Here is a 24,466-nt window from a genome sequence, read left to right as displayed (position 1 = left end):
ACTCAAGGACACATTCTCCTGCACCACCAACTTCTTTCCATCCATGAAGCCCCTGTCTGGCAAGCTAGAAATTGCATCAGAAACTAATGTCTCTCCAGATTGCAGCTGTTTATGCTCTGTGATTGTCATCTAAGAACAGTTCAGTTTTGTCTTCTTGAATGTTCCTTGTTGTGCAGTCTACAGCCTTAAATCTGCTTATGTGACACCTCTGTCGATAATACCCGATTTCTGAAGAATGAATACGATTGCCTCAAGGCAACCTGGAAACTTTTTCCTAATCCCAGCTGCATGGAGGCTGACAGTGGCTACTCCCACGTTAAAGAAGAAGCATTATGCACAGAGGTACTTCAGGTAGAGCTCTAGCAGTAAAAAGAAGCTCCATATCTCAGTCCATGTGGAGAAAACAAACAGCAGCTTGGTTCATGTGCATCGCTAACCTTTGGTCTGGTGTTATATGGATGAGCCTCAGGTAACCTGCACATTCATTTATTTTCCTCCTAGTCCCATGTATGAATTCTTTCCCTTTTCAGAACTTAAACTGTACTTGGCTGCTGCAACCCTGGTTTGCAATTCTGGTTTGAGGTTACTTGGAAACTTGTGTTTGCTGGTTCAGATGTAACGACAAATTTATGGAGTTACAGGAAGGAAGGGAATGTGATGTGTGAGGGGAAGAGGGATTAGAAACCCAAGGTTTATTCATCTAAGCCAAAGTACAAACTAGAAATTAGTCTGAACGGCATTTCAGCCAGTCTAAGAAGAATAATGGACAGAGGGCAATCTCTGGACTGAAATATTCTTGCCCAACTCTATCAGTCACCCTTTATAATTTTTTTCACTCTAGACTATTTTATTTATTTGTTAGGCCACAATTAATTATTTTCAAGTAGAAATTATTTCCAAGTAGATATATTTCATATATCTTACCATTTTCCCCTCTTATGAGGGTTGGATATGGAAACCAGGATCAGCTTTCCAATGTAACTATAATATGCTTTTTAACATCTACAACAAAATACAAAAGGATGACAGTGTAAGGCACAAGTTACATGATAAATGAGTGAAAACACTTGAATTCTTTTGCTTACGTTACTTTGTATAAGATTCCACAGCCTCTGTCTAAAACTAGATCTTTACAAGAATTAAAAATAAAATCAAAACCCTGAGTTGGATGTATGATATTGGAAGATAAGTTTGATAAGTATGATATTGGAAGATAAGTTTTACATAATGCAGTTCTGTTTGTGCAGATCTACTATAAGAACAAGTAGATATTTTTTCAGTTTGGCACCAAGCTGCTTTCTGACGCATAGCTGTTTTTTTTGGCTTTCTGAAAACCATAGTCTCTTTCAATGGGATTTGTGGGGTTCAGTTCATGAACAAACATCCCAGTTCAAGTTGGTTTTCCGCTTCATGCCTATCCCTAGCCATTACTCTTGTGTTTCTGTTTGTTCTTGCAAGTTCTGTGAAATCCAGTTTGTTGGAATCTTTGTTTTATGAAAAAATATTTTAATCTATTAACATTCAATACCTGATTTAACATTTTCTTCTTCTGAGCTGCCTTCTGGCCACTGATTTTCATTGGCTAGCAATCGATTCTGGGATTCGCTGAGTGGCCTAGTGGGAAATGGCTGGCTGGGACCAGAGCTGGAAAACAGAAGTGCTGTCAAAAGTTAGTTTCTACCACACTAATGGCTTGCCCTTCAAACCTTTCTTTAAATAAACAACCTAGAATTTGGAAGACAACTGCATATCAAGTATTATTGATCAAATTCCTAGTCTCTCTCATGGGAACACAAGTCAACTGTTGAGTTCCTGGAGAGAAACAAAAGCGATGTGCAAGAAATTAAGTAGCCAGAATAGGGAACTGAAAAAATGGCCCATTTGGTTTGGAGGGTTAAGGAGGGGTGGGTGGGAAATAAAGCCATTTTATATACATAAGGTGTGCTTAATTGAACTTCTGCTGTAAATCTGATCAAACATCTGGACACTTGTAGAAATACTCTAACTACAAAAATAAAGGTAGGAAAAATCCAATGCATGGTTATAGAATGGGGGAGACTTGTCATAGCAGTAGTATGTGCAAAAAGGATCTAGGGGTCTTAGTGGATCATAAGCTGAACATGAGTCAACAGTGTGATGAGGTGGCTAAAAAGGCAAATGTAATTTTGGGCTGTATCAACAGAAGAATAGTGTCCAGATCACGTGATGTGATGGTATTGCTTTACTCTGCTCTGGTAAGACCTCATCTGGAGTACTGTGTTCAGTTTTGGGCACCACATTTTAAGAAGGATATAGGCAAGCTGGAACAGGTCCAGAGGAGGGCGACGAAGATGGTGAGGGGTCTGGAGACCAAGTCTTATGAGGAAAGGTTGAAGGAGCTGGGGATGTTTAGCCTGGAGAGGAGGCGGCTGAGAGGTGATATGATCACCATCTTCAAGTACTTGAAGGGTGTCATATAGAGGATGGTGTGGAATTGTTTTCTGTGGCACGGGAAGGTAGGACCAGAACCAATGGGTTGAAATTAAATCAAAAGAGTTTGCGGCTCAACACTAGGAAGAACTTCCTGACCATTAGAGCGATTCCTCAGTGGAACAGGCTTCCTCGGGAGGTGGTGGGTTCTCCTTCCTTGGAGGTTTTTAAACAGAGGCTAGATGGTGATCTGACAGCAATGAAAATCATGTGAATTTAGGGGGAGCTGTTTGTGGGTTTTCTGCATTGTGCAGGGGGTTGGACTAGATGACCCTAGAGGTCCCTTCCAACGCTATGATTCTAAGACCTAAGGGAAATCAACCCAGACTGTTCCCTGGAAGGTCAGATGATGAAGCTGAAGCTCAAATACTTTGGCCACCAAATCAGAAGGGAGAACTCCCTAGAGAAGATCCTGATGCTAGGAAAGACAGAAGACAAAAGAAGAAGGGGACAGCAAAAGATGAGATGGCTGGACTGTGTTACTGATGTAACAAACATGAATTTGAGCAGACTTTGGAGAATGGTGGAAGACAGGAGGGCCTGGCATGACTTTGTCCATGGGGTCGCAAAGAGGTGGACTCAACTGTGCAACTGAACAACAAGACCACATCTCAGAAGTAGCAGCAGGGAAAGGAGGAGTAGAAACAAGAAGCAGGCTACAGGATTGAGGAAAAAAAGGAGTTTAACGGAATTTGACTATTGTGGCCAGCTTATTCTACAAAGCTCAGAGTGGACAAAATGTGTTTTCTCTGCATCCCTGAAATGGTGGACTGAGACAAATGAAAACCTAATGAAAATACCTTTTGGCAGACTCATTTTGGCTTGAGACGGTAAGCTGCTCTGGATCCATATTCACTAAGCGTGTTGGGAAGTTACTGCCATCTCCTAAGCTGCAAGATAAAATAAACATGAAGCAGTTAATATATAATTAATATACTGATTATTAAAACTCTAATTAATACACTAGGTTTTAAAAAGACCCAAATGCTTTGAGAAAAGACAAGGACTAACATATTCAACTGGATAGATCATATAGATAGCATATCGCCATGTAGGTATTAGATAAAAGGAGAATGCTGGGTTGTATTAAACAGTAAATCTTTGCAACACCAAAGGGTGCATTGCAAAGATAAAAGAAGTGGCACATTTTAACAACATCTAATTTGCACACCATTATGACAGACATTCTAGAAGCTATACACAATATTTTTCTTTGGCAACACAGTCATTGTTTACCCTTGGACATGAAAAACTCATCCTAAAAGATTTTGATGCACACACATAAAATTAATGGATGTTATAATGAGCAGTAAGCTTGGAGATGGGCAATGCTGTGCTTCAAATTTTAAGAATGTCTGGATTGCAGGTATTTGCAATTTTATCAATTAACTGAATGCAGACTGTTTAGCTTCACAGTCCTTGTGATTTCTCTTAACATTTCTAAAGCATGGGTGGTTTTATTTTTTAGCTACTGCCATTCAGTTAATGCTCTTGCAAAGAAATTATACCTGATTAAGTGAACAGCTGATTTTACCTAGTATAGTTTGTTGTGTGGTAAACATCTGAGTAACTCTGGCTGGACAAAGTGTGAAACTGGATGCTGGACTAGATGGTTCACTAGTCAGATCCAGCAGGGCAGCTATTATGCATTTTTAAAGCAGTGTTTTAAAGCAAAGTCTCACTATATCAATCCACACAAAGTGTGCACAGGACTACAGCCTTAAACTCCAGAGGAGTGATCTGCCATTGAGAATACTTCTTGAAATTTTGCTACAATGATGCAACAATCTAGACTTGTGTATTGTGTGAATGTTATGAGTGCCCTCTGAAGAATACAAGCAAGCTGATACCATAGCTCAGTGGCAGAAGATCCCAGGTTCAATCCCCAGCACATCCAGGTAAACAGATCAGGCAGTAGGTGGTGTGAAATATCTCTACCTGAGATCTAGGAGAGCCATTCCCAGGCAGAAGAGATAACAGCAACCAAGACTGTCTCAGTTTAAGGCAGGTTCATATGTTCACAAGAATAATTCTAAGTAAAATCAGGATACAACAGAGAGTGGGGTCTGCATGTAAATATGTCTACGAATGCCTGAAAGATAGCAACAGTCCTAAAATATAACCTACATATTCTCTTCTCCACTATGTGTAGAAACAATATTTTAAGAAAACAGCCATGTATACATGTTGCTCTATGTACATGGGGACATGTTTCACTTAGCACCAAGCAAAATTAGTGTTTGGAGAATTTAAAATCAGAAGATTTCTAAAATAGTAAATGTTCGGTGAAATTTTGCTAAATTGTTATATTTCCTCTCCTAACTCTGTTTAGACTTAGTTGCAAAACTAAGATTTTACTCTTTCAACATTTTTTGAAGCTGAGAAAACAGAATTTAAATAAGAATACCTTGTAAAAACAGGCAACAACCAATATTTTTTTTCATCTCCAAAAACTTCTCTCAGGTTTTTACTGCATCCAAGAGAGAAGCCATCTTTATCCGGTCCATTTCGAAACATGGGTGCCCGGAAAGCTTCTGTACCACACAAACACACAGAAAGGAAAAACAAGTTAAGGAAGTGTTATAAAAGGGATGGGGAAAGAGAAAGGCAGACCTCTTCTGCAGTAGATTAGCAATGCCATCCTGTAGAGACTAACATCCTTCTAAGTCCAATGAAGTCAACAGGTTTAAAAAGTATGTCAAACTATGACTTTCATCAACAAATAAATCTATGCTGCATTACCTATTTCAAGACTTTGTGAGTGACAAAACCTGCCAGATAATATCTGAAACACTGGCATGAGAGACACATTCACAATATCAGATTTACTAAAATTCAAAAGATGTTGGATACAAACAATTATTTTTACAACTTTACTAAGTATGGGGACTTCTGGTGGTAAAGGAGGCTCTATCTGGAGGAGGGATGGTAGGATACAGTTATTACGGTGGTGTCTGAACAACAGGCCATCCAAATGTTACTACATTACTTCAGCCTGTAATAAAAAGAGAAGTAGGACTTTCCTTCCAAATCCTATAAGTATTTCCAGCTACCACCACTAAAAACGCACCAAAGCAGTCATTTTCCTTGGTTACCATCCAGAAGTTTTCACAGCAAGCTCCGTGTGCACAAGATCTTTGAGTGTTGCCCTTTTAATGGGTACCCCAACCTGCAGTACTATGAAAAGCCGTTTGGGGGAGAGTTTCAACACCAATCTGTGAAATTCCTTACCTGCTGCTTCCCACACAAACCAATGGCAAGGATAGGCCATTATCTCTCCCCCATTCCCCATCTTCTCTTAATTCCTTTTGTATACCTTACATAGGGGCCTCCCAAGCCTGCTGAACATGTGAGCATTTTGGAATTCTGAGGGTGGAGAGTGGGTGCCACCAGAAAATGGCAGCCATTGGGTAATCACAAAAATGTTGGGAGGCTACAAACCAAGCATGGTCCTACAATACAGGCAGCTATTTCAGTGCTCCCTGAAGACACAAAAGGTGATGCCTCCTGGGTTCAAATCACCCCTTGCTACAAAGAGGTGGAAGAATAGGAGCTGTGGCTTTCTGTTCTTGCATAAAGAAGCAAACTGGCACCAGGCAACCCACTGGTAGGCACCACAGTGCCCATGGGCAACTTGTTGGCAATTATGGCCCTAAGGGTTGCTTTCTGGGTTATGGCCTTTGTCCTGGGCTGCCTCAACAGCTGTACACAACTTTGAACCAGTAGACCCCCTCATGTATATTACAATTTATTCTATGCATTAGAATAAATATTTGTTCTGCCATTGATCCAATGGCACCTTTAAGACCAACAAAGTTTCATTCAAAGTGTAATAATAAAACTTTGTTGGTCTTAAGGCTGCCATTGGACTCTGTTCTGTTTGTTTCAGACCAACACAGCTGCCCAGCTTGATCTATCAATAGTTATTAATTATCCCAGTAATCATGTAACCATGCTGTATTTATAAGCATTTATTCTCAATGTACTGTTTTCAGTGACGATTTCTAAAGGAACAGGCCACGCATAAGACAATCTCAAACAATGCCCTCTATTATCAGAAAGCCTTCTCCTGGCTCCAAGACCAGATGATTCCTCAACATTTTTAAAAAATCTGTACAGACTTAGAAACAAACCATGGCTGAACAATCTGGGCTTCAATTAAGGGGGCACATAGACAACGATTTCAGAGCATGTTCCCCTTTAGCTCCCACAGTGTTGCTAGCATCAAACTACCTTCAAAACCATACAATCACAACGAAAGCTGTGTGGGAGCCTGGTTCTGGTGAGGCAGTGTAGCTTTGACACAGGAAGAGACAGCTTGTTTTCTTATTTAAAAACCTTTAAAACTCTAGATATTAGTGTGGCAGCTTGGGAACACATTCTGGTCAGTGAGGGGGGTGAGAGAGAGAGAAAACACACAGAAAACACATTGTACATGGTGAGGTACTATTGTAGGAGCAACCTTATACTGCATAGAGCAAAGCAAGAGTCCAGTAGCACCTTTAAGACCAACAAAGCTTTATTCAGAATGTAAGCTTTGGTATGCATGAACACTTCTTCAGGCAATGGCTGCCCACCTGGATCCTTGTACTGCATATAACTTTATGCACAATCCAGTAGATAAAAACTAGCTGATCACAGCCTGCTTCCCAGTATTTACTGACCTATTGTTGATCTGTTTTTGCCAACCAGCCAGCAGTGGTAGCTAAAAAGTGACAGTATGCTGATGAAAAACATAGCAGCCACAAAGAAAAGGAAGAGGACATGGAATTTTGCCCGTGTGTCCAGCAATTCATTCTGGGAAGGAGAAGAAGAAAAAATAATTAATTTCTCTCTTTTTTGAAATCAACCTTCTGTTCAGCTACTAAACCCTATAAAGCTTCCTCCTCTGACTGAAACCAAAAATCATTATGTTTGAATTGCTGTATATTTAGAGCTTAGAAATTTCTTATTTTAATTGCATATAACCAACATTGTTAGTTACAGAGATTAATGTTTCCTGTGAAAGCATAAATATAAAAAGAAATCATATCCTTTGTTAAAGGAAATAGAAAGAAAAAAAAAATAACCTTCTTTCTAAAATTCAAAATGACATGAATGTCAGACGCATATCTTGTCATTAATTTGTACAGTGCACTATAGAGGTCATTAGCATAAATAGTATTAATAGAAAATCAGATAAAGTCATGGAGAACAGCTCCAGCTGTGGCTACACGCTTTTCTAATAAGGGCAACCTTCACTTTCACTGTATAATTTTCACTGTCACAGGCCAAGGACAAGCACTCTGTTTCCAAGAACAGCCTGAATGGCCAGTGTTAACAGACAGAATGACAAGCTAGCGGTTTGCTGGTGCGATCCAAAATGAAAATTCATTGCTAAAAACAGGGAAACCCCAAGGAACTGGGAAGGGGTAGAAGAAGAAATGGGGAACAGAGCACTCTTTATTCATTAGCTTTTCTTTCTCTCCTGACCATTATAAATAAATCATTAGAAGGGGAAATGAATACAGAGGAAACTGAATCAAACCCGACTCTCACAAATTAACCATAGTGGCAAAGGAAGGGCTCACTTGTCCTTCATCCCAAGACTGATTGCTGGGGAAAGAGAGTTGGACACAGAGATGACACCACCAAAGTATGCTGTTAAAGCCCAATTCCTCCCTCTCCTTTGTAGTCATTTCCTACACAGGAAAACTGAGCTCCAGATGGGCAAAAGAATAATAGAATCATAGAGTCGGAAGGAACCTCTAGGGTCATCTAGTCCAACCCCCTGCACAATGCAGGAAACTCACAAACACTTCCCCCTAAATTCACAGGATCTTCATTGCTGTCAGATGGCCATCTAGCCTGTTTAAAAACCTCCAAGGAAGAAGAACCCACTCAATGAACGTATAAAGGTGATCTTGTACTTTATCACAAATTCTTTTATATCCAGCTTGCAGAGAATATTTCTAAAACTCCTACGCTGGAATTTTCCACCAGCTGTTTTGGTATTGCATTGGCATACTATAAGAGCCCTGTGGTGCACAGTGGTAAAGCTGCAGTACTGCAGTCCTAAGCTCTGCTCACGACCTGAGTTTGATCCCGGCGGAAGCTGAGTTCAGGTAGCTGGCTCAAGGTTGACTCAGCCTTCCATCCTTCCGAGGTTGGTAAAATAAGTAACCAGCTTGCTGGGGGGAAAGTGTAGATGACTGGGGAAGGCAATGGCAAACCACCCCATAAAAAAAAGTCTGCCGTGAAAATGTTGCGAAAGCAACATCACCCTAGAGTCGGAAACAACTGGTGCTTGCACAGGGGACTACCTTTACCTTTTTTGGGGGCATACTATAAGACTTTAAGAGGAGCAAAAAATGATAGGGGACTCATCACACAATTCTCTTTTTAATGTGTTCTTCTATTGTGCATATACATTATTTGGAGAGAGAAAAGTATATGAACAGATTTCACTTATATTTAGGAAAATGAGATTTTTAATGCAGTTAATTAACAAACCAACCCTTTCTAAAAGATGATTTTTCAAACCAAAAAGTAAATCACTTTTTCATTCTGAGATTTATTTCATTTATATCCCACCCTACTTTTCTCCCCATGGGGACCCAAGGTGTCTTACAACGTTCTTCCCTCCTCCATTTCATCTTCACAACAACCCTGTGAGGCAGGTTGAGAGTGTGTGACTGGCTAAAGTCACCCAGCAAGCTTCCACATTAAGTGCAGATATTCAAACCCGATCCTAGTCTAACACTCTGACCACTATACCTCACTGGCTTCATTAATATCTGTTTCATTTTTTCTTAACTCAGATGGCATGTTTATCACCACTGGCTTCTTCCCTAGCCTCCCAACAATATCCATCAAATAAATAAAGACATTATTTTCCCATATATTACAGATGAAAGATTATAAATTTCCTTTTAGTATGATCACCTTGTGACTCACTTTGGGAAATGAATGTACAAAATAAAGCACCCCAGAACAGATTTCAGCTCAAATTGCATCAATGCTATATTTTTACCTTTGGACAATTCTCAGCAGATTTCCTGCGGCAAAGCTTTGTGCAAATAAAGACAATTTATTAAACAGCTATACCCCTTCAATGCTGATGTTCAGAAACAGTAAACATGTTGTTAGAAAAATCAAAGGCTTGTGTGTGCACAAGGTAAGAAAACATGCAGCATTCCAATGCCGTAGGTTTATTCTGCATTCACTCAATGAATGTATAAAGGTGATCTTGTGCTTGCACAATGAAGTCAAAGTAAAGGATCATTAATTTTAATGGCACTGAGGACATGCCATTAAAATGAAGAGACTGCTCTCTCTAATATACCATATCTGAAGAACTGTTAAAACCAACGGTCTGTTGAATGCAAAAGTAAGAAGCCTCCAAAGGTCTATAATGATGCTAGATGTATTTAGAATTTGTTACCCAGCTATAAATTAGAGTCTTGTGATGGCACAGAAGAGAATGTCTGGGTGAGTGATGCTATACTGCAGCTAGTTTTTGCTGAATGCTGAACTTTAGGTGAAAAAATATTAACCCAAATTGCTCACTGGATCTTGAGATGCCACAAAATTCCAGTCACATCACCTCACGCTTTACAGAGTAGCTATATGTGGATTTTAACGATTGATACAATATCATTTTCAAAAATGCTTAACTTTCAAGAATCATACTATTTCAGCACCTTTTTTTCTTTTTGCAAAGGCATTCTTAAACACGTATCTGATAAACAGAGGGAATTAAGCCTAGGTAGTCACCTCCTGCCCTGGACTGGATAGCCCACGGCAGCTTGATCTCATCAGTTCTGAGAAGCTAAGCAGCATCAACCCTGGTTAGTACTTGGTTAGGAGACCACAGATGAAGTATAACGTTGCTAACAAGAGGAAGGCAATGGCAAACCACCTCAGATCAAGATTTTGCCATACAAAATCTCTAAATTCTCAAGGTCTTGGAACAGCCTCATGTCTTTTATCCCTTTAGCTGATGGTTGCTCTCAGCAGTCTATCTCTCCTAGAACACTTTCAGTCCCTCACAGGGGCCAGTTTTTAATGATATGGAATGGAGGATAATTTACATAGTTCTGCATACCTGGGGAGCCCATTGTGCGGTTTTCATTAGGGATGAGCATGAACCGGCTCATGAGCCAAAATCTGGCATGAACTTTGGGTCGGTTCAGAGCTCAGGAAACAATGTTTGGGGAAGGTTGTTAGGCTTAAATGGTCAGCTGGTGGTCATTTAACCCTTCGATATTGCTCCCCCTCTTTGAAGGGGAACAGCTCAGCTGCACTGTGATGGGGGAAACAAAACTGACGAGTAAATAGCTCACTATCATTTAAACCTAACAGCTTCATGGCATATCATTTTCATCATTCACAGGGAGGCCAGCCAGTTTAGTGATCTTCCAGAACTACTTTCAGAAACACCTCCTCAGGTATACAGAGTTTCAGTTTGTAAAAAAGTTTTCTTGATAGCTGTAAGAGACAGACCACCAGTATTCAGCTTAAACTGAAGAATTAGAGTCTGCTGACGCCAGTGGGAAAGATAGCTCCAGTACAGGAGAACCAGTATGTCTCCACATGCCTACAGAAATAAAAAGAAAACAGGCAAACCCCCTTTCCCATTTTTAAACAGTACACACAAAATTGTAACATTTTGTGACAAACTGGCCTGGAGGCTTAACCATGCTTTTTAGGAAAACAGCAGTACTCAAACCTTTGAAGGAATTTTCTTATTGGCTAAGATTAAATGCAGGAACAATTAAAATGGGAAAGATGTTTTTACAAGCATGACCTCAGCTTGGTTCATTTCTTTGTATAAGAAGGAATTTGATCTAGTGATGCATTCATGACATCTTCCAGACAGTTCATGCTTGAAACTGGAGTACAATCCATGCTATGGCATATCTGATGCATACATGCAAAAGTCCTGTGATAGGTTATCACACTTCATATGGATCACTTTTGGAAACACAGGAAGTTTCTGCCCCTCGCAGGTGACCCCAAATAATGTTTAAACCTTGGGAAGCACAGAAGACTACTGCAAGGAAGTTATGTCACCCACCTGAAACAGAGGCAACACTTCCTTCTATTCAATAAAATAATATCCCCAAAGAAAGGAACATTCAGAAAAAATATATCCTCTAAACACTTTTTAATGCAGTACACAAGAGTAATGGAGAGGCTAGAATGCTGGTTTTGGCAAATGTATCATTCTGGTTTATATTCTGGTTCAGCTTTCAATAGCCTTCAGCAAGAAATTGACTCTTTCTTTGCCTAACCAACCTCACAGGAAGATAAATAAGAACTTTTCAGTTTACACGAAATCTTAAGAAATCAAATTTACTTACCCAAATTTGGTCAAAGATAATTCCTTTTCTAACTGAGCACCTGTGGCTTGAAGCTAGATATCTAACTGTGGCTTGAAACTAGATATCCCATTATCTTTTTTAAAATCATCACATTAATAAAAGGAATTTCTCTCGTATGGATGGTTAGCTAGCTTTCCCCCCAGAAGCATGACAACAAAGGCTTGTAGCATCCAGCATTTAAGAGATTATCTGGCTCGCTATGGAATTAACTTTCACAGGCTACAGACTACCTTGTCAAATATTCTTTCCAATCACTGATTTTCTATAACCTAAATGAATTTTCTGGCTCAATAACAGCAAGCAAAGATCATGACAACAGAGACTGTTTTGAAATAAGATGAAGACAATACTGAAATTTTTCAGATTTAAACATTCAAATGCAATGTGGTTTTTCAAAACAGGCATAGAGGGGCAATATATGAGATGAGGTCTGTAAGAGGTAATATCTCCAAGGGTGTCAGTCACCTTCAGTGATAAGCATATATTATTAAAAATAATAATATAATATTTTATTAGACATTTTTACTGCTTACAACTAGCGTAAATAGCATCAGTTGATGTGCAAATGAATGAAAAATCTAGATGCTGTATTAGATAGACAAACATTGCGATGATCTATTAAAAGACTTACTGTCCAAAACTTTATGAAATACTGCAGAACTGTAGCAGCAACAAACAGACAGTACAGGAGGGAGTAAAATAAAAACAAGAGGAAAAACTTGTAGTTAGAAAATCCCACGCAGTTATTCACCCTAGAAAACAAAAGAAATATCACTGAGAAATGTGATTTTCTTCTAGGCATAGTCAGGTTTTTTAGATGATATTTAACCTACCAGCAAAAACATTTTCTGCAAGTAACTTAAAAGCATCAACCAAAACATTCTTTTTTAGATTGGACAAATTAGGTCTCTCTTATTATGCATGACATTGAAAATCAAGACATAAAACTGTCCCCTTACCAATAAGCATTTCCAGCATGACTGACAATACAAACATGCGGATAATATGTATATTTGCATAAAAGTTTCCATTTATGGATTCTCTTTCACATTCCAGTTCTCTTTTCTTGGCTCTACACCCACTTTTATTTCAAGCTTTAAGAATTTTGAAGGACATTCTTATTTAAAAAAAACTGTCAAAAATATCATTATTACTAATAGTTCCTAGAGTGTCATCCTGCACATCCAAATCAATGTGAAAATTTCTATTAATTTTAACACAGCAGGAACTGGATTTGTGTTTACAAAGTATAATCTGTAAAAAGCAAAATAAATAACAACTAATCTAAAACTCCACTAAGTATATCCCTCTGGCATAATAAATTATGGAATTATTATATGATGGCTAAGATAACTGATAATATTTTTCAGTTAGAACATCCTCCCTCACATTCCAACTTTTCAGCTATTTCGCTACCTATTCTGGAGTACCTAACTTCCCAAAATGAGATTTCTAGATTGGTTGACGATTTGTGTTTATGGTAAATACCACTGATTTTGAAACAACAAACCTAATTTACCTATATAATTTGTAACTGTACTTATTTGAGCCTTTTACTACTTCGACATTAAGAGCTATATAATCTGTACTGTGTATTTTATAATATTTTGCTATACAGTACTATTTACTTGTATTTGATATTATTATTTTGATTACCATTTATGCATGATAATCTTTTAAATAATACTGTGCTGTATAATCTGATTTAAACTGCAATAAAAATGGTGTTTTGAAAAAAAAAATTGCAATATGTATCAAGATGGTTAGCTGTTAGCTGTGTTTGTCTGTAACAGTAGAAAAAAACAAGAGACCAATAGCACCTTAAAGACTAACATTATTTGTGGCAGGGTAGGAGCTTTCATAAAGAGCCCCGTGGCGCAGTGGTAAAGCTGCAGTACTGCAGTCTGGCCTCTCTGCTCATGACCTGAGTTGGATCCCGGTGGAAGCTGGTTCAGGTAGCTGGCTCGAGGTTGACTCAGTCTTCCATCCTTCCGAGGTCGGTAAAATGAGTACCCAGCTTGGGGGGGGGAAGTGTAGATGACCGGAGAAGGCAAGGGCAAACCACCCCGTAAAAAGTCTGCCGTGAAAACGTTGTGAAAGCAACGTCATCCCAGAGTCGGAAATGACTGGTGCTTGCACAGGGGACTACCTTTACCTTTTTAGGAGCTTTCATGAGTCACTGCTCACTCCTTCAGGTATTTGAAGAAGTTAGCAGTGACCCATGAAAGCTTATACCCTGTCACAAATTTTATTAAGTCTTTAAGGTGCTACTATACTCTTGCTCTTTTCTAATAAAATGTACATGTACAGAACTTGAGTAATCTGTGCTATAATTCTGTCAACACAATAAACCCAACATGAATATAGGATGCATATTCAGAACCATGGGAGCAGTATAGGGACAAATTTCAGGTGGGGGAGTTGGTTGTCCTGGGAGCCCAAATGAAGTTGGCAAATCATGTGATATTGGATGTGGGTAAGGCAAGGAAGGCCCAATGAATCTGTCTGAATGCCCCTGGTGGCTCTTGGCTGGCCTTTCCCCAGAAGAAATGACTCCTAATTATTCCTAACACTGGTGTGAGTTCCTGTCCCTGGAACTAACAAAGGCAATTCCCCTTTGAAGATAAAATGCCTCCGGGGATGGCGGTTTGGCCATCCCTGTGAGATCAAGGACCGCAAAGAGAAAAGAGAAAAGTGTGAAAAGTATCACTTTAGACTAAGAATGCTTGGGAATGTAGTTTTGTTTAGAAACCTTTGATGTACAATTCCTTAAAGTAACTCCTCACTGGCAAAAATGTATCAGTTCCAATCTTTCCACGCTCAGAAACTATGAACTCTCAAATAAAGCCTTAAACTTTGTATCGAATGGAGTCTGGTTGATTTGAAGTTCCATTGTCTGACACAGCCAAGACAAAGGGTGGGATCCAGACTGCTTTTACAGTCAATCCTACCCAGTTGCCCAATTCTTATTATTATTACACCTCACATGGCATTTAGTCGATGCTAATCCCATGATCCCCAGCATAACCATTTTGGTGGTCGAAAGGGACCCCCCTCCTCTTTTCACCAGTGGGGAAAATATCTGTTGAATCCAACTCAAAGTGATTTAGAGAACAATCCTAAGCAGATCTTCTGAAATTTCTACTCAAGTCCATTCAATGTTCCTAGAACAACGCTTTTAGTTATTTCTTTATATATCAGCGCGTAACAGAAAAAAAGAAGAGCATACCAAGGACAGTGATGATCCATTTTCAATACACACCTAAGGAAAAAAGGAAGACATTTCCAATCAATTGAATGAAGCTAAAAGAGCACCTGTGTGCATTTCCTAACATGAAATCTCAATCTTTTGAAGCCTATAATGACATATCAGCATTCCGCCAGCATGCTGTATTAGTTAAAAGTGGCAGACTCTGATCTGGAGAACCGGGCTATAAGCCAAAACACCAAAGTTCAAATCCCACTGGATGCCCTTGGAGCCAATCTACATCTATGATTTCCTGCCCTTCCTCCAAGCAGCTCAGGTCAATGTACAATATTCTCCCCCTACTTCATTTTATCCTCCCACAACTCCTCTATGAAGTGGATAGGTGGTGAGACAACAACTAGTCCATGGTCACCCGTTAATATTCATGAGAAGTGGGGATTTGAACCCAGGTCTCCCTGGTCCTAGTCCAGTACTCTAATCATTGCACTGCACAGACTCTCTCCCTGTGTTATTGTTTTTACTGAAATGCAGTTGTGGGGAACTGCCAATATATATGTAAAGTAGAGGCAGGGAAGGAAGCGCTTAACCATCCCCCCACTCCCTTGTGTTGTTTCTGTATAAAACTTTGTCCCCTCCCAGCTGGTATTCTACTTCTGTTCTACATCTGAATTTTACTCATGTACTTTGCATCAAGTGCAAAGTAATGCACATTGGGGCCAAAAATCCCAGCTACAAATACAAGCTGATGGGGTGTGAACTGGCAGAGACTGACCAAGAGAGAGATCTTGGGGTCATGGTAGATAACTCACTGAAAATGTCAAGACAGTGTGCGATTGCAATAAAAAAGGCCAACGCCATGCTGGGAATTATTAGGAAGGGAATTGAAAACAAATCAGCCAGTATCATAATTCCCCTGTATAAATCAATGGTGCGTTCTCATTTGGAATACTGTGTACAATTCTGGTCGCCCCACCTCAAAATGGATATTATAGCATTGGAAAAAGTCCAGAAAAGGCCAACTAGAATGATTAAAGGTTTGGAACACTTTCCCTATGAAGAAAGGTTAAAATGCTTGGGACTCTTTAGCTTGGAGAAACGTCAACCAAGGGGTGACATGATAGAGGTTTGCAAGATTATGCATGGGATGGAGAAAGTAAGAGAAAGTAGTACTTTTCTCTCTTTCTCACAAGACAAGAACTTGTGGGCATTCAATGAAATTGCTGAGCAGTAGGGTTAGAACGGATAAAAGGAAGTACTTCTTCACCCAAAGGGTGATTAACATGTGGAATTCACTGCCACAGGAGGTGGTGGCGGCTACAAGCATAGCCAGCTTCAAGAGGGGTTTGGATAAAAATATGGAGCAGAGGTCCATCAGTGGCTATTAGCCACAGCATCTTATTGGAACTGTCTGGGGCAGTGATGCTCTGTATTCTTGGTACTTGGGTGGGGGCAAAGTGGAAGGGCTTCTAGCCCCACTTGTGAACCTCCTTTCTTTTTTGGCCACTGTGTGACACCGAGCGTTGGATTGGATGGGCCACTGGCCTGATCCAACATGGCTTCTCTTATGTTCTTATGTACTCATGCATCTCTCATATCACTTGCAGTCTGGCCCCTAGCCAAACCTCTGTCTCATTTTTGCTTTATGATTACCATAAGATATGGGGGGAAATCCAAGCTACTGATGGTGGTGGATAGTGCTGTCGTTATAGCTAATTATGGTGACCCCGTAAGGTTTTCAAGGCAAGAGACATTCAGAGGTTGTTTGCCATTGCCTATTTCTGTGTTATGACCCTGGTATTCCTTGGGATTCTCCCATCCAAATACTGGCTGACCTTGGTTAGCTTCCAAGATCTGATGGGATTGGGCTAGCCTGGGCTATCCAGGTCAGGGTTCCAAGATACTGTGTACCTCATAATTTGATCTTTATTATTTATACTCTCATCCTATACTTTGTTCTAATGTATAATCATTAGCTAGAGTGTATTCTAATGTATAATCATTACTTTATTATAGAAAATTTACAGTAGGTGGGTCTCAGTGAAGTAAAGCTTATTCAAATGCTATCAGTGCTGGAATGAGGTAAAAGACTCGAAACTGTTTACATAGGTTTCCCCTTCCCAACATCTCCCTCCTTTTCGTCTGTATAGTGTTTAAGAGAAAGCACTCTGGCTCAAGAAGTCCTCAGTTCAAATCTTACTTCAGACAACCCTTCCTTCCTGCAACTCCAATCATAATGCTGGCCAGTCTTGGGATTATAAGTGAATGTGTGTGATGAACAGTGAAAGAAGAATATAAATGCTCAGTATTAAACTGTAACAAGTAGATAGATCCAAACAGGCAGCTGTGTTGGTCTGAAGTAGTTGAACAAAATAGGAGTCAATTGCACCTGTAAGACCGACTTAGTTTTATTCAGAACATAAGCTTCCGTGTGCATGCACACTTCTTCAGATGAGGAATGAGGTACAGTAAGCAGAGTAACATATAGCTGGTGTGGTTTGGAATGCCAAGTGGTACAAAGAACTTCAAGAACAGAATGGAGAGGGGAATTGCTGAATTACAAACTGTTATGAAACTTGGAACAAACACCTCCCCAGGACTGAACAGAGATATTGTTTTTTTTTTTTAAATCTCATTACATATGCTAGACCCACTTTCACCAAGTAGGGCGATATAACCACAGTATTCCAATGTATTTCTCTTTTAGGATAGTGTATCAGAATAATGCTTTTGTACTGACATACTCAAACTAGGGATATTGGCTGTTTATCTCATTACATATATTAAACCCATCTTCTACTATATTTTAATGTATTTTTTCCTAATAGCAAACTAGAATGATGTATATATTTATGTTACATGTTAAAAGGTAAATTAGTTGGACAGGAAAAACTTCTGGGAAAGAAATGCCTTCTTTTTGACCCAGGTTTATTAGCAATGGAATAATTAACAGGCATTCTCACATTCTGACATGTTACGGTTTTATGGTTTCCCACGCTAATTCAACCCAGATCAAAGATTTTCTGAATTTGTTAATTTTACTATTCTGCTATTGGTTTTTAACTTTGTACCACTTGGCATTCCAAACCACACCAGCTATATGTGGCTCTGCTTACTGTACCTCATTCCTCGTCTGAAGAAGTGTGCATGCACACGAAAGCTTACGTTCTGAATAAAACTAAGCTGGTCTTAAAGGTGCAATTGACTCCAATTTTGTAACAAGTAGAATAGCTCATGGTTTCACACATTCCTGTTATTAATCTGGTTTCTGAAAATAAAATAGGTTGTGGAAGCTAACAGTGCAATCCTAAACAGATTTATAAACCTGATGAAGTCAATGAGCTTAGGAGGATATAACTTGGTTTAGAATTGCACAGTAAGTCATTCAGCTATAAATAGTGATCTCTCATGTGTAATGCCTGTGAAACAAACTGTACAACTATATTTGTGTAACAACTAGATAACAACCTTGTATTAGGAAAAATTAATGTAACACTTGACGTTTTGAATTTGAAGATGTACTTGCTACTGAATACCCTCAGAAGCATTCAATCACCACAAGTATCTTCTGCTCTAGAGCTAGGAGGTACTTACAGGTCACAGGCTGAGCAGTGGTGACATCGATCAGGCTTGATTAGTTGGCATCTATCACAGTATCTTATGGCTGCATTAAACATTTCAAAAATCAAGGTATTAAATATGTGCTTGTAAGTTCAGAGATGCTCTGCTTTGCATAATAGGTTTCATCATATCATCAATCATTAAAAGGATTGAGGAATCTTAATGCTTAATTAAATAAATAGAATAACAACAGGTAAACTGTGAAATAAAGAGCTCTGAGAATAGATTGGTTCATCACATCCATGGCAGACTGTGAAGATGGTTAACAGTTAACACATGTTATTAAGGTGAGAAGTAAACAGGAATGCAAGATACATATCTGACATACTAAACATTAATATAATATTGAACTAACATCAGATGAACAGCTACAATAGGAATACGCAACACTATGTGTGCATACATGGTGCTGCTACAGATAAAGCGCAGCTGCAACTTGACAATGCAGTTAATGTCCATACCAAATTGTAGTTGGTTTTTATTTTAGAGAATTTATCTATGGGCTGTTTGTAAAGAGACTGGCTAAAACCAGAGAGAAGAACATGAGTCACTGTGGTCATAAAAAGATTTGGCAATGATGGGACTGTTTACAGGCTGACCTCTTGATGCTGTTGTGGTATAAATGGGAAGGTCTTTAGCAGCTCTTTTCAGAATTTCCTGTTGGGATTCTGGTCTTTCTTCCTTTTCATATTGCTCTTTATCTGATTTGGATAAACAGAACTGAAGAAAAAGGCAAAATAATTATTTTAGATGTTAAAAACCAGCTTAAGCGATGCATAATCATAAAGTACATTGAACAGCACATAGCTGAAATGTGCAGAAGACACCCAAAACATAGCAATAACTTACACATTACTTTTAAAATATTTTTAAAGACCATTAGAACTACCATAAGCTTTTTTTCCTGATATGTTACTGTTACTCCCCCCTCTCCTGGCCAGCTATTTACATACAGCAAAGCAGTTTTTGGAAGAGGAGGAGTGGAGTTAGTTAGCTAGAGACTATAGGTAGGGCTTCAGCATTACTGATGTTTCCTCTACTCATTTCTTTGGAGTGGCATACAAACATCTGATTCTGCCCCATACAGCTTGTTCTTTCACTGCTTCCTCCTATCTAGTTTCCAGGACGACATGAGAGATACATGAGAGAGAGAGAGAAAAAGAGAGGCAAACAATTCTAATTGAAACCTGTCTTCTAGGAGCCAATTTGCAGTGCTGGTTTGTCACTGCTTTATGGTTGTCACTTTAACTGCTGTAACAAGCACTCCTAGCTGTAATGTGTGATGGCTCGTTTGGATCCACTGAGAACCAGAAAGGGAACGGGGCGGTGGGGAAGGAAAGTGCCACAACCAATGTTAAAGACCTCTTGCAGAAAAAGACTAAGAGTTGGAACCACCTCTCAGCATTGGCAAATATAGGGTTCTGTGCATGCACTGCTAGAAAATGCATGCAGCACAGAGCATAGCATAGGCACAGGCCTTTAGCTGACCTGGGTTGGGAGTTTAACAGGCAACTGGATATTTTATCTTAAAGCAGGAGACATGTCCACTGAGGCCAACTGTCATTCCTCAGAATCTGTTCTGCAGTCAGCACAGCTGAAAGAATCCCTAGAGCGTGCGTCTTCCAACCAAATCTCTCCCACCCCAGGCTCTTTGCAGCAGAAACGGTAACTCTCCATTTGCCATTAAAAGGATGTGTGCGGGGGCGGAGGAAAGAGAGACTGAACAAACTTCATTCCAAATTACCTATTATTTTAGCAGCTAAGTGAGATTATTCACAGTTATCGTTACCCAGTAACTGATAAACAACTGTTTTTGAATGTCATATGTGTACACCATCCACAGGGAAACAACAGTGTATCACAGATGTTCATGCAGCAATTATACATAACATGTGTTGCTGCTCTGAAAGACGGGGAGGTTAGTCAAAGCTTCCTTTCAAAATCTCTGTCTCTAAATAAAAGTATTCCACTTTCTCATTTATGGTCAACCTAGGTGTGGTTTAATATATCAAAGGTCATTAGGCATATTCATACATTTAAACACCATTTACATGTGTCTTCGTACACCACCATCTATAATGATGTGTGGAACATCAGCACAGTATGCAATGTTTGTATTTGCCTCATAACAAGGGTACAGTGGTCTTCAGAACCAGTCTTATTAGCAGCTCATTGCTTTTTTAAAAAATTATTTGCTCATGTGCCTTTAACAGCAGTTTGGCACAAAAAGAAGTAGCAGGTGAAGTTTTCATTGTGATTTATCTTCATGACAGAAAAAAAAAAGAGAGACACCTTCTAATTTTCATTATGTAGACTATTAGAGGCAAAGGTTAAGGGATGATTATTAAAAGAAAGTAAGGGCAGCTACTCCCATCAGTCTAGTTCACATAAGACAACAAAACATGCCCAGGAAGACACAAGGAGCTGCTATAATTGCGAATGCTTGATCTGTAACTACTTTATTGTAGTAATATAATTTACTTTACTGGCCATATCAGCCCCAAGTAAAAAGAACATCATGTGAATATTCTGGCTTCTACTCCAGGGCAAGCATTTTCTATCAACTTGTTTGTAAGCTCAAAAGCAAATAAAGTCATCCACAAGAAGAAAAAGCTTGACCACAGAAAATATTAACTGACAACCAGAAGATACTGATTAAATAAAATGGTTAATGCTTCAATATACTGCTTTTGTCTACCTCTGAGTAGAGAAGGGAACATAAGAGTGTTCTGCTCAACATTATCTCTATATTATGGTCAAAGAAACACAAACTTACAAACCAGGAAAAACTATTTCAGGCAACCTCTAGAATGGTTCCTAATTAAATTGGAGAAAACAGGAGTTTTTTGTCCCTTCATGCAATACCAACTGTCTGTCATTATTACAAAATGTGATGCTGCAATACAAAGCAACCTGCTGGAATTTTTAAAAATGCTATGATACTTTGGTAACAGGATGCCACAATATACAAGGACTGCATTTTCAATAAACTGAAAATATATTCTACTACATTCCCTTTGCTACGTGATAGCCAACTTGCGGACAAATTTGTTCTAATACAAAGTTGTAACAAAAAGGATTATCAAAGCAGGGAGAAAAGCTCATGCCAGAATAAAAAATTGTTAGTCTTTAAGGTGCTTTAAGGTGAAGCTAGGCTTCAGCAGTACGTCGATCGGAAACTACCAGAAGTTCAAGCTGGGTTTCGGAGAGGTAGAGCAACTAGAGACCAAATTGCCAACATTCGCTGGATTATGAAGAGAGCACGGGAGTATCAGAAAAATGTCTATTTCTGCTTCATTGACTATGCTAAACCCTTTGATTGTGTGGATCACAACAAACTGTGGCAAGTCCTTAAAGAGATGAGAGCACCAGCCCACCTCACGTGTCTCCTGAGAAATCTGTATAAGGGTCAAGAAGCAACTGTCAGAACGGGATATGGAACAACTGATTGGTTTAGAATAGGAAAAGGAGTTCGACAATGTATATGGTCACCCTGCTTGCTTAATTTATATGCCGAGTACATCATGAGGAATGCTGGTCTGGATGAAGCACAAGCCGGAATTAAGATTGCTGGGGAAAACATCAACAACCTCAGATATGCAGATGACACTACTCTAATGGCAGAAAGTGAGGAGGACCTAAAGAACCTCTTGTTGAGGGTGAAAGAGGAGAGCACAAAAGTAGGCTTGAAAATCAACATCAAAAAAACTAAGATCATGGCATCTGGCCCCATCACACCATGGCAAATAAAAGGGGAAAGACATGGAAGTAGCCTGTCACTAATAACACAGGTCGAGATGCAGGACAGGAACCCGGAAGTGACCGACAGGCTGCTTCAGCGGGCCGCTGCGCCGGCCCCCTGGGCCCCACAACGATGGGACCGATGCCACAGGGACGGGCTCAAAACACTCTATAACCCCTCAAAAGAACAGCAGTCTAGCTCGCTTCCCCCGAGCCCTGCCGCCATAAGCCTCAAGGGGGCTCATTTTGCGGCATCTCCCGGCGGGAGGGTGGCACCTGCACGGGACACATATCAAATGAAAGAGGGGGCGCAGGGCTATCAGAAACAGCTGGCGGAGGGAGTCGGGAGACCACCCCACTGGGGGATCCGCACCCCGAAAGTGATGAAGGTGGCGCAGATAGAGCCAACAGAGCAAACAGGACAAAATAAATAGGCTGCATTATGCAGCACAGTTGAGAAAGTGCCTTATCCCATATACTGATGAAGTAAATACAGGATTTGAGAACAAAATTGCACCAGAAGACACAAACACAAAGCTCCCTTACACTGAATCAGTGCTTGGGTCCACCAAAGTCAGTATTGTCTACTCCAGGGGTGGCCAGAGTTGCTTAACAAAAGAGCAACACATAATAAAGGTCAGATGTTTGAGAGCCGCAAGACATGAACATCGGATATTTGAGAGCCATGGATGGAAGGAAGGAAGGAAGGAAGGAAGGAAGGAAGGAAGGAAGGAGGGAAGGAGGGAGGGAAGGAAGGAGGGAGGGAAGGAAGGAAGGAAGGAAGGAAGGAAGGAAGGAAGGAAGGAAGGAAGGAAGGAAGGAAGGAAGGAAGGGAGGGAGGGAGGGAGGGAGGGAGGGAGGGAAGGAAGGAAGGAAGGAGGAAGGGAGGGAGGGAGGGAAGGAAGGGAGGAGGGAGGGAAGGAAGGAAGGAAGAAAGGAAGGAGGGAGGAACGAGGGAGGGAGGGAGGGAAGGAAGGGAGGAGGGAGGGAGGGAGGGAAGGAAGGGAGGAGGGAGGGAGGGAAGGAGGGAAGGAAGGAAGAAAGGAGGGAGGGAGGAGGGAGGGAGGGAAGGAAGGGAGGAGGGAGGGAGGGAAGGAAGGAAGAAAGGAAGGAGGGAGGGAGGGAAGGAAGGAAGAAAGGAGGGAAGGAAGGAAGAAAGGAAGGAGGGAGGAAGGAAGGAGGGAGGGAGGGAAGGAAGAAAGGAGGGAGGGAGGGAAGGAAGGGAGGAGGGAGAGAAGGAAGGAGGGAGGGAGGGAGGGAGGGAGGGAAGGAAGGAAGGAAGGCAGGCCGCCCCCTCCCGCCAGCCGCCCCCCCCGCTTTCGGCCCCCTCCCTCCCTGCCTGCCCTGCTTACCTGCTTCCAAGGCGGGGCCCGGCGGCGGCGGAGAGGCCGGGGAGGCGGTGGAGAGACCGGCGCTGGTCGCTGGAGGCCCTCCAGCGACCAGCGCCGGCCTCTCCGCCGCCTCCCCGGCCTCCGCCTGCAGTGGAGGCCCACGCGCGGGGCCCGGTGGCGGAGGCTGGGGAGGCGGCGGAGAGGCCGGCGCTGGTCACTGGAGGCCCTCCAGCGACCAGCGCCGGCCTCTCCGCCGCCTCCCCGGCCTCCGCCTGCAGTGGAGGCCCGCGCGCGGGCGGGGAAGGCGGCGAGTGAGAAAGGGAGCGTCCCTGCGCATGCGCAGAGCCCGCCACAATCGCCCTGCGCACGCACAGGGACGCTCCCTCCCTCCCTCACCGCCTTCCCCGCCTGCACGCGCGGCCCACCGGCTCTCTGGCTGGCTAAACCGGGACCTCCAATGGTCCTGGTATAGCCAGCCCGGGAGCCGGGAATTGGGGGCCAGAACCGGGACTTTCCCGGGTGACCGGGACGGTCTGGCCACCCTAGCTACAGCCTAACTTTTCACAGTGACAGAAAGAGTAGCCCTGCTCTACTGTGTGGAAGAATGTATGAAGAAGAATTGTTTTGACTCCTTAAAAAGACAGCAGTATTTTTCAAAAACATTATGCTACAGCTATACATGTTAGAGTCGCCTCTCTCACAAAAGCCTCGTTTTTAATTTTTTCAGGAAAGGG

General features: G+C 41.0%; 1 protein-coding gene across 2 annotated transcripts in view; it reads right to left on the bottom strand.

The window, feature by feature from the left end:
- Positions 1 to 925: 925 nt before the first annotated feature.
- Positions 926 to 24,466, bottom strand: part of ZDHHC20 (zinc finger DHHC-type palmitoyltransferase 20) — a 50,145-nt gene continuing 26,604 nt past the window's right edge. The window contains exons 4-13 of one of the 2 annotated variants that reach the window (XM_060234801.1): positions 19,260 to 19,380; positions 18,634 to 18,703; positions 15,064 to 15,096; positions 12,466 to 12,586; positions 9,482 to 9,517; positions 7,134 to 7,266; positions 4,877 to 5,003; positions 3,270 to 3,359; positions 1,529 to 1,644; positions 926 to 1,002 (exon numbers count right to left, since the gene is read on the bottom strand). In XM_060234801.1, coding sequence (XP_060090784.1) covers positions 965 to 1,002; positions 1,529 to 1,644; positions 3,270 to 3,359; positions 4,877 to 5,003; positions 7,134 to 7,266; positions 9,482 to 9,517; positions 12,466 to 12,586; positions 15,064 to 15,096; positions 18,634 to 18,703; positions 19,260 to 19,380 — 885 coding nt within the window. In that variant the 3' untranslated portion in view covers positions 926 to 964. The remainder of the gene's footprint in view (positions 1,003 to 1,528; positions 1,645 to 3,269; positions 3,360 to 4,876; positions 5,004 to 7,133; positions 7,267 to 9,481; positions 9,518 to 12,465; positions 12,587 to 15,063; positions 15,097 to 18,633; positions 18,704 to 19,259; positions 19,381 to 24,466) is intronic. The other variant, XM_060234803.1, reaches the window with a different exon arrangement.

The sequence above is a fragment of the Heteronotia binoei genome, chromosome 3 (genome assembly GCF_032191835.1).
Source record: "Heteronotia binoei isolate CCM8104 ecotype False Entrance Well chromosome 3, APGP_CSIRO_Hbin_v1, whole genome shotgun sequence".
Lineage (NCBI taxonomy): Eukaryota > Metazoa > Chordata > Lepidosauria > Squamata > Gekkonidae > Heteronotia > Heteronotia binoei.
Note: the sequence above shows the minus strand (reverse complement) of the source record. Positions and strands in the feature narration are given on the sequence as shown.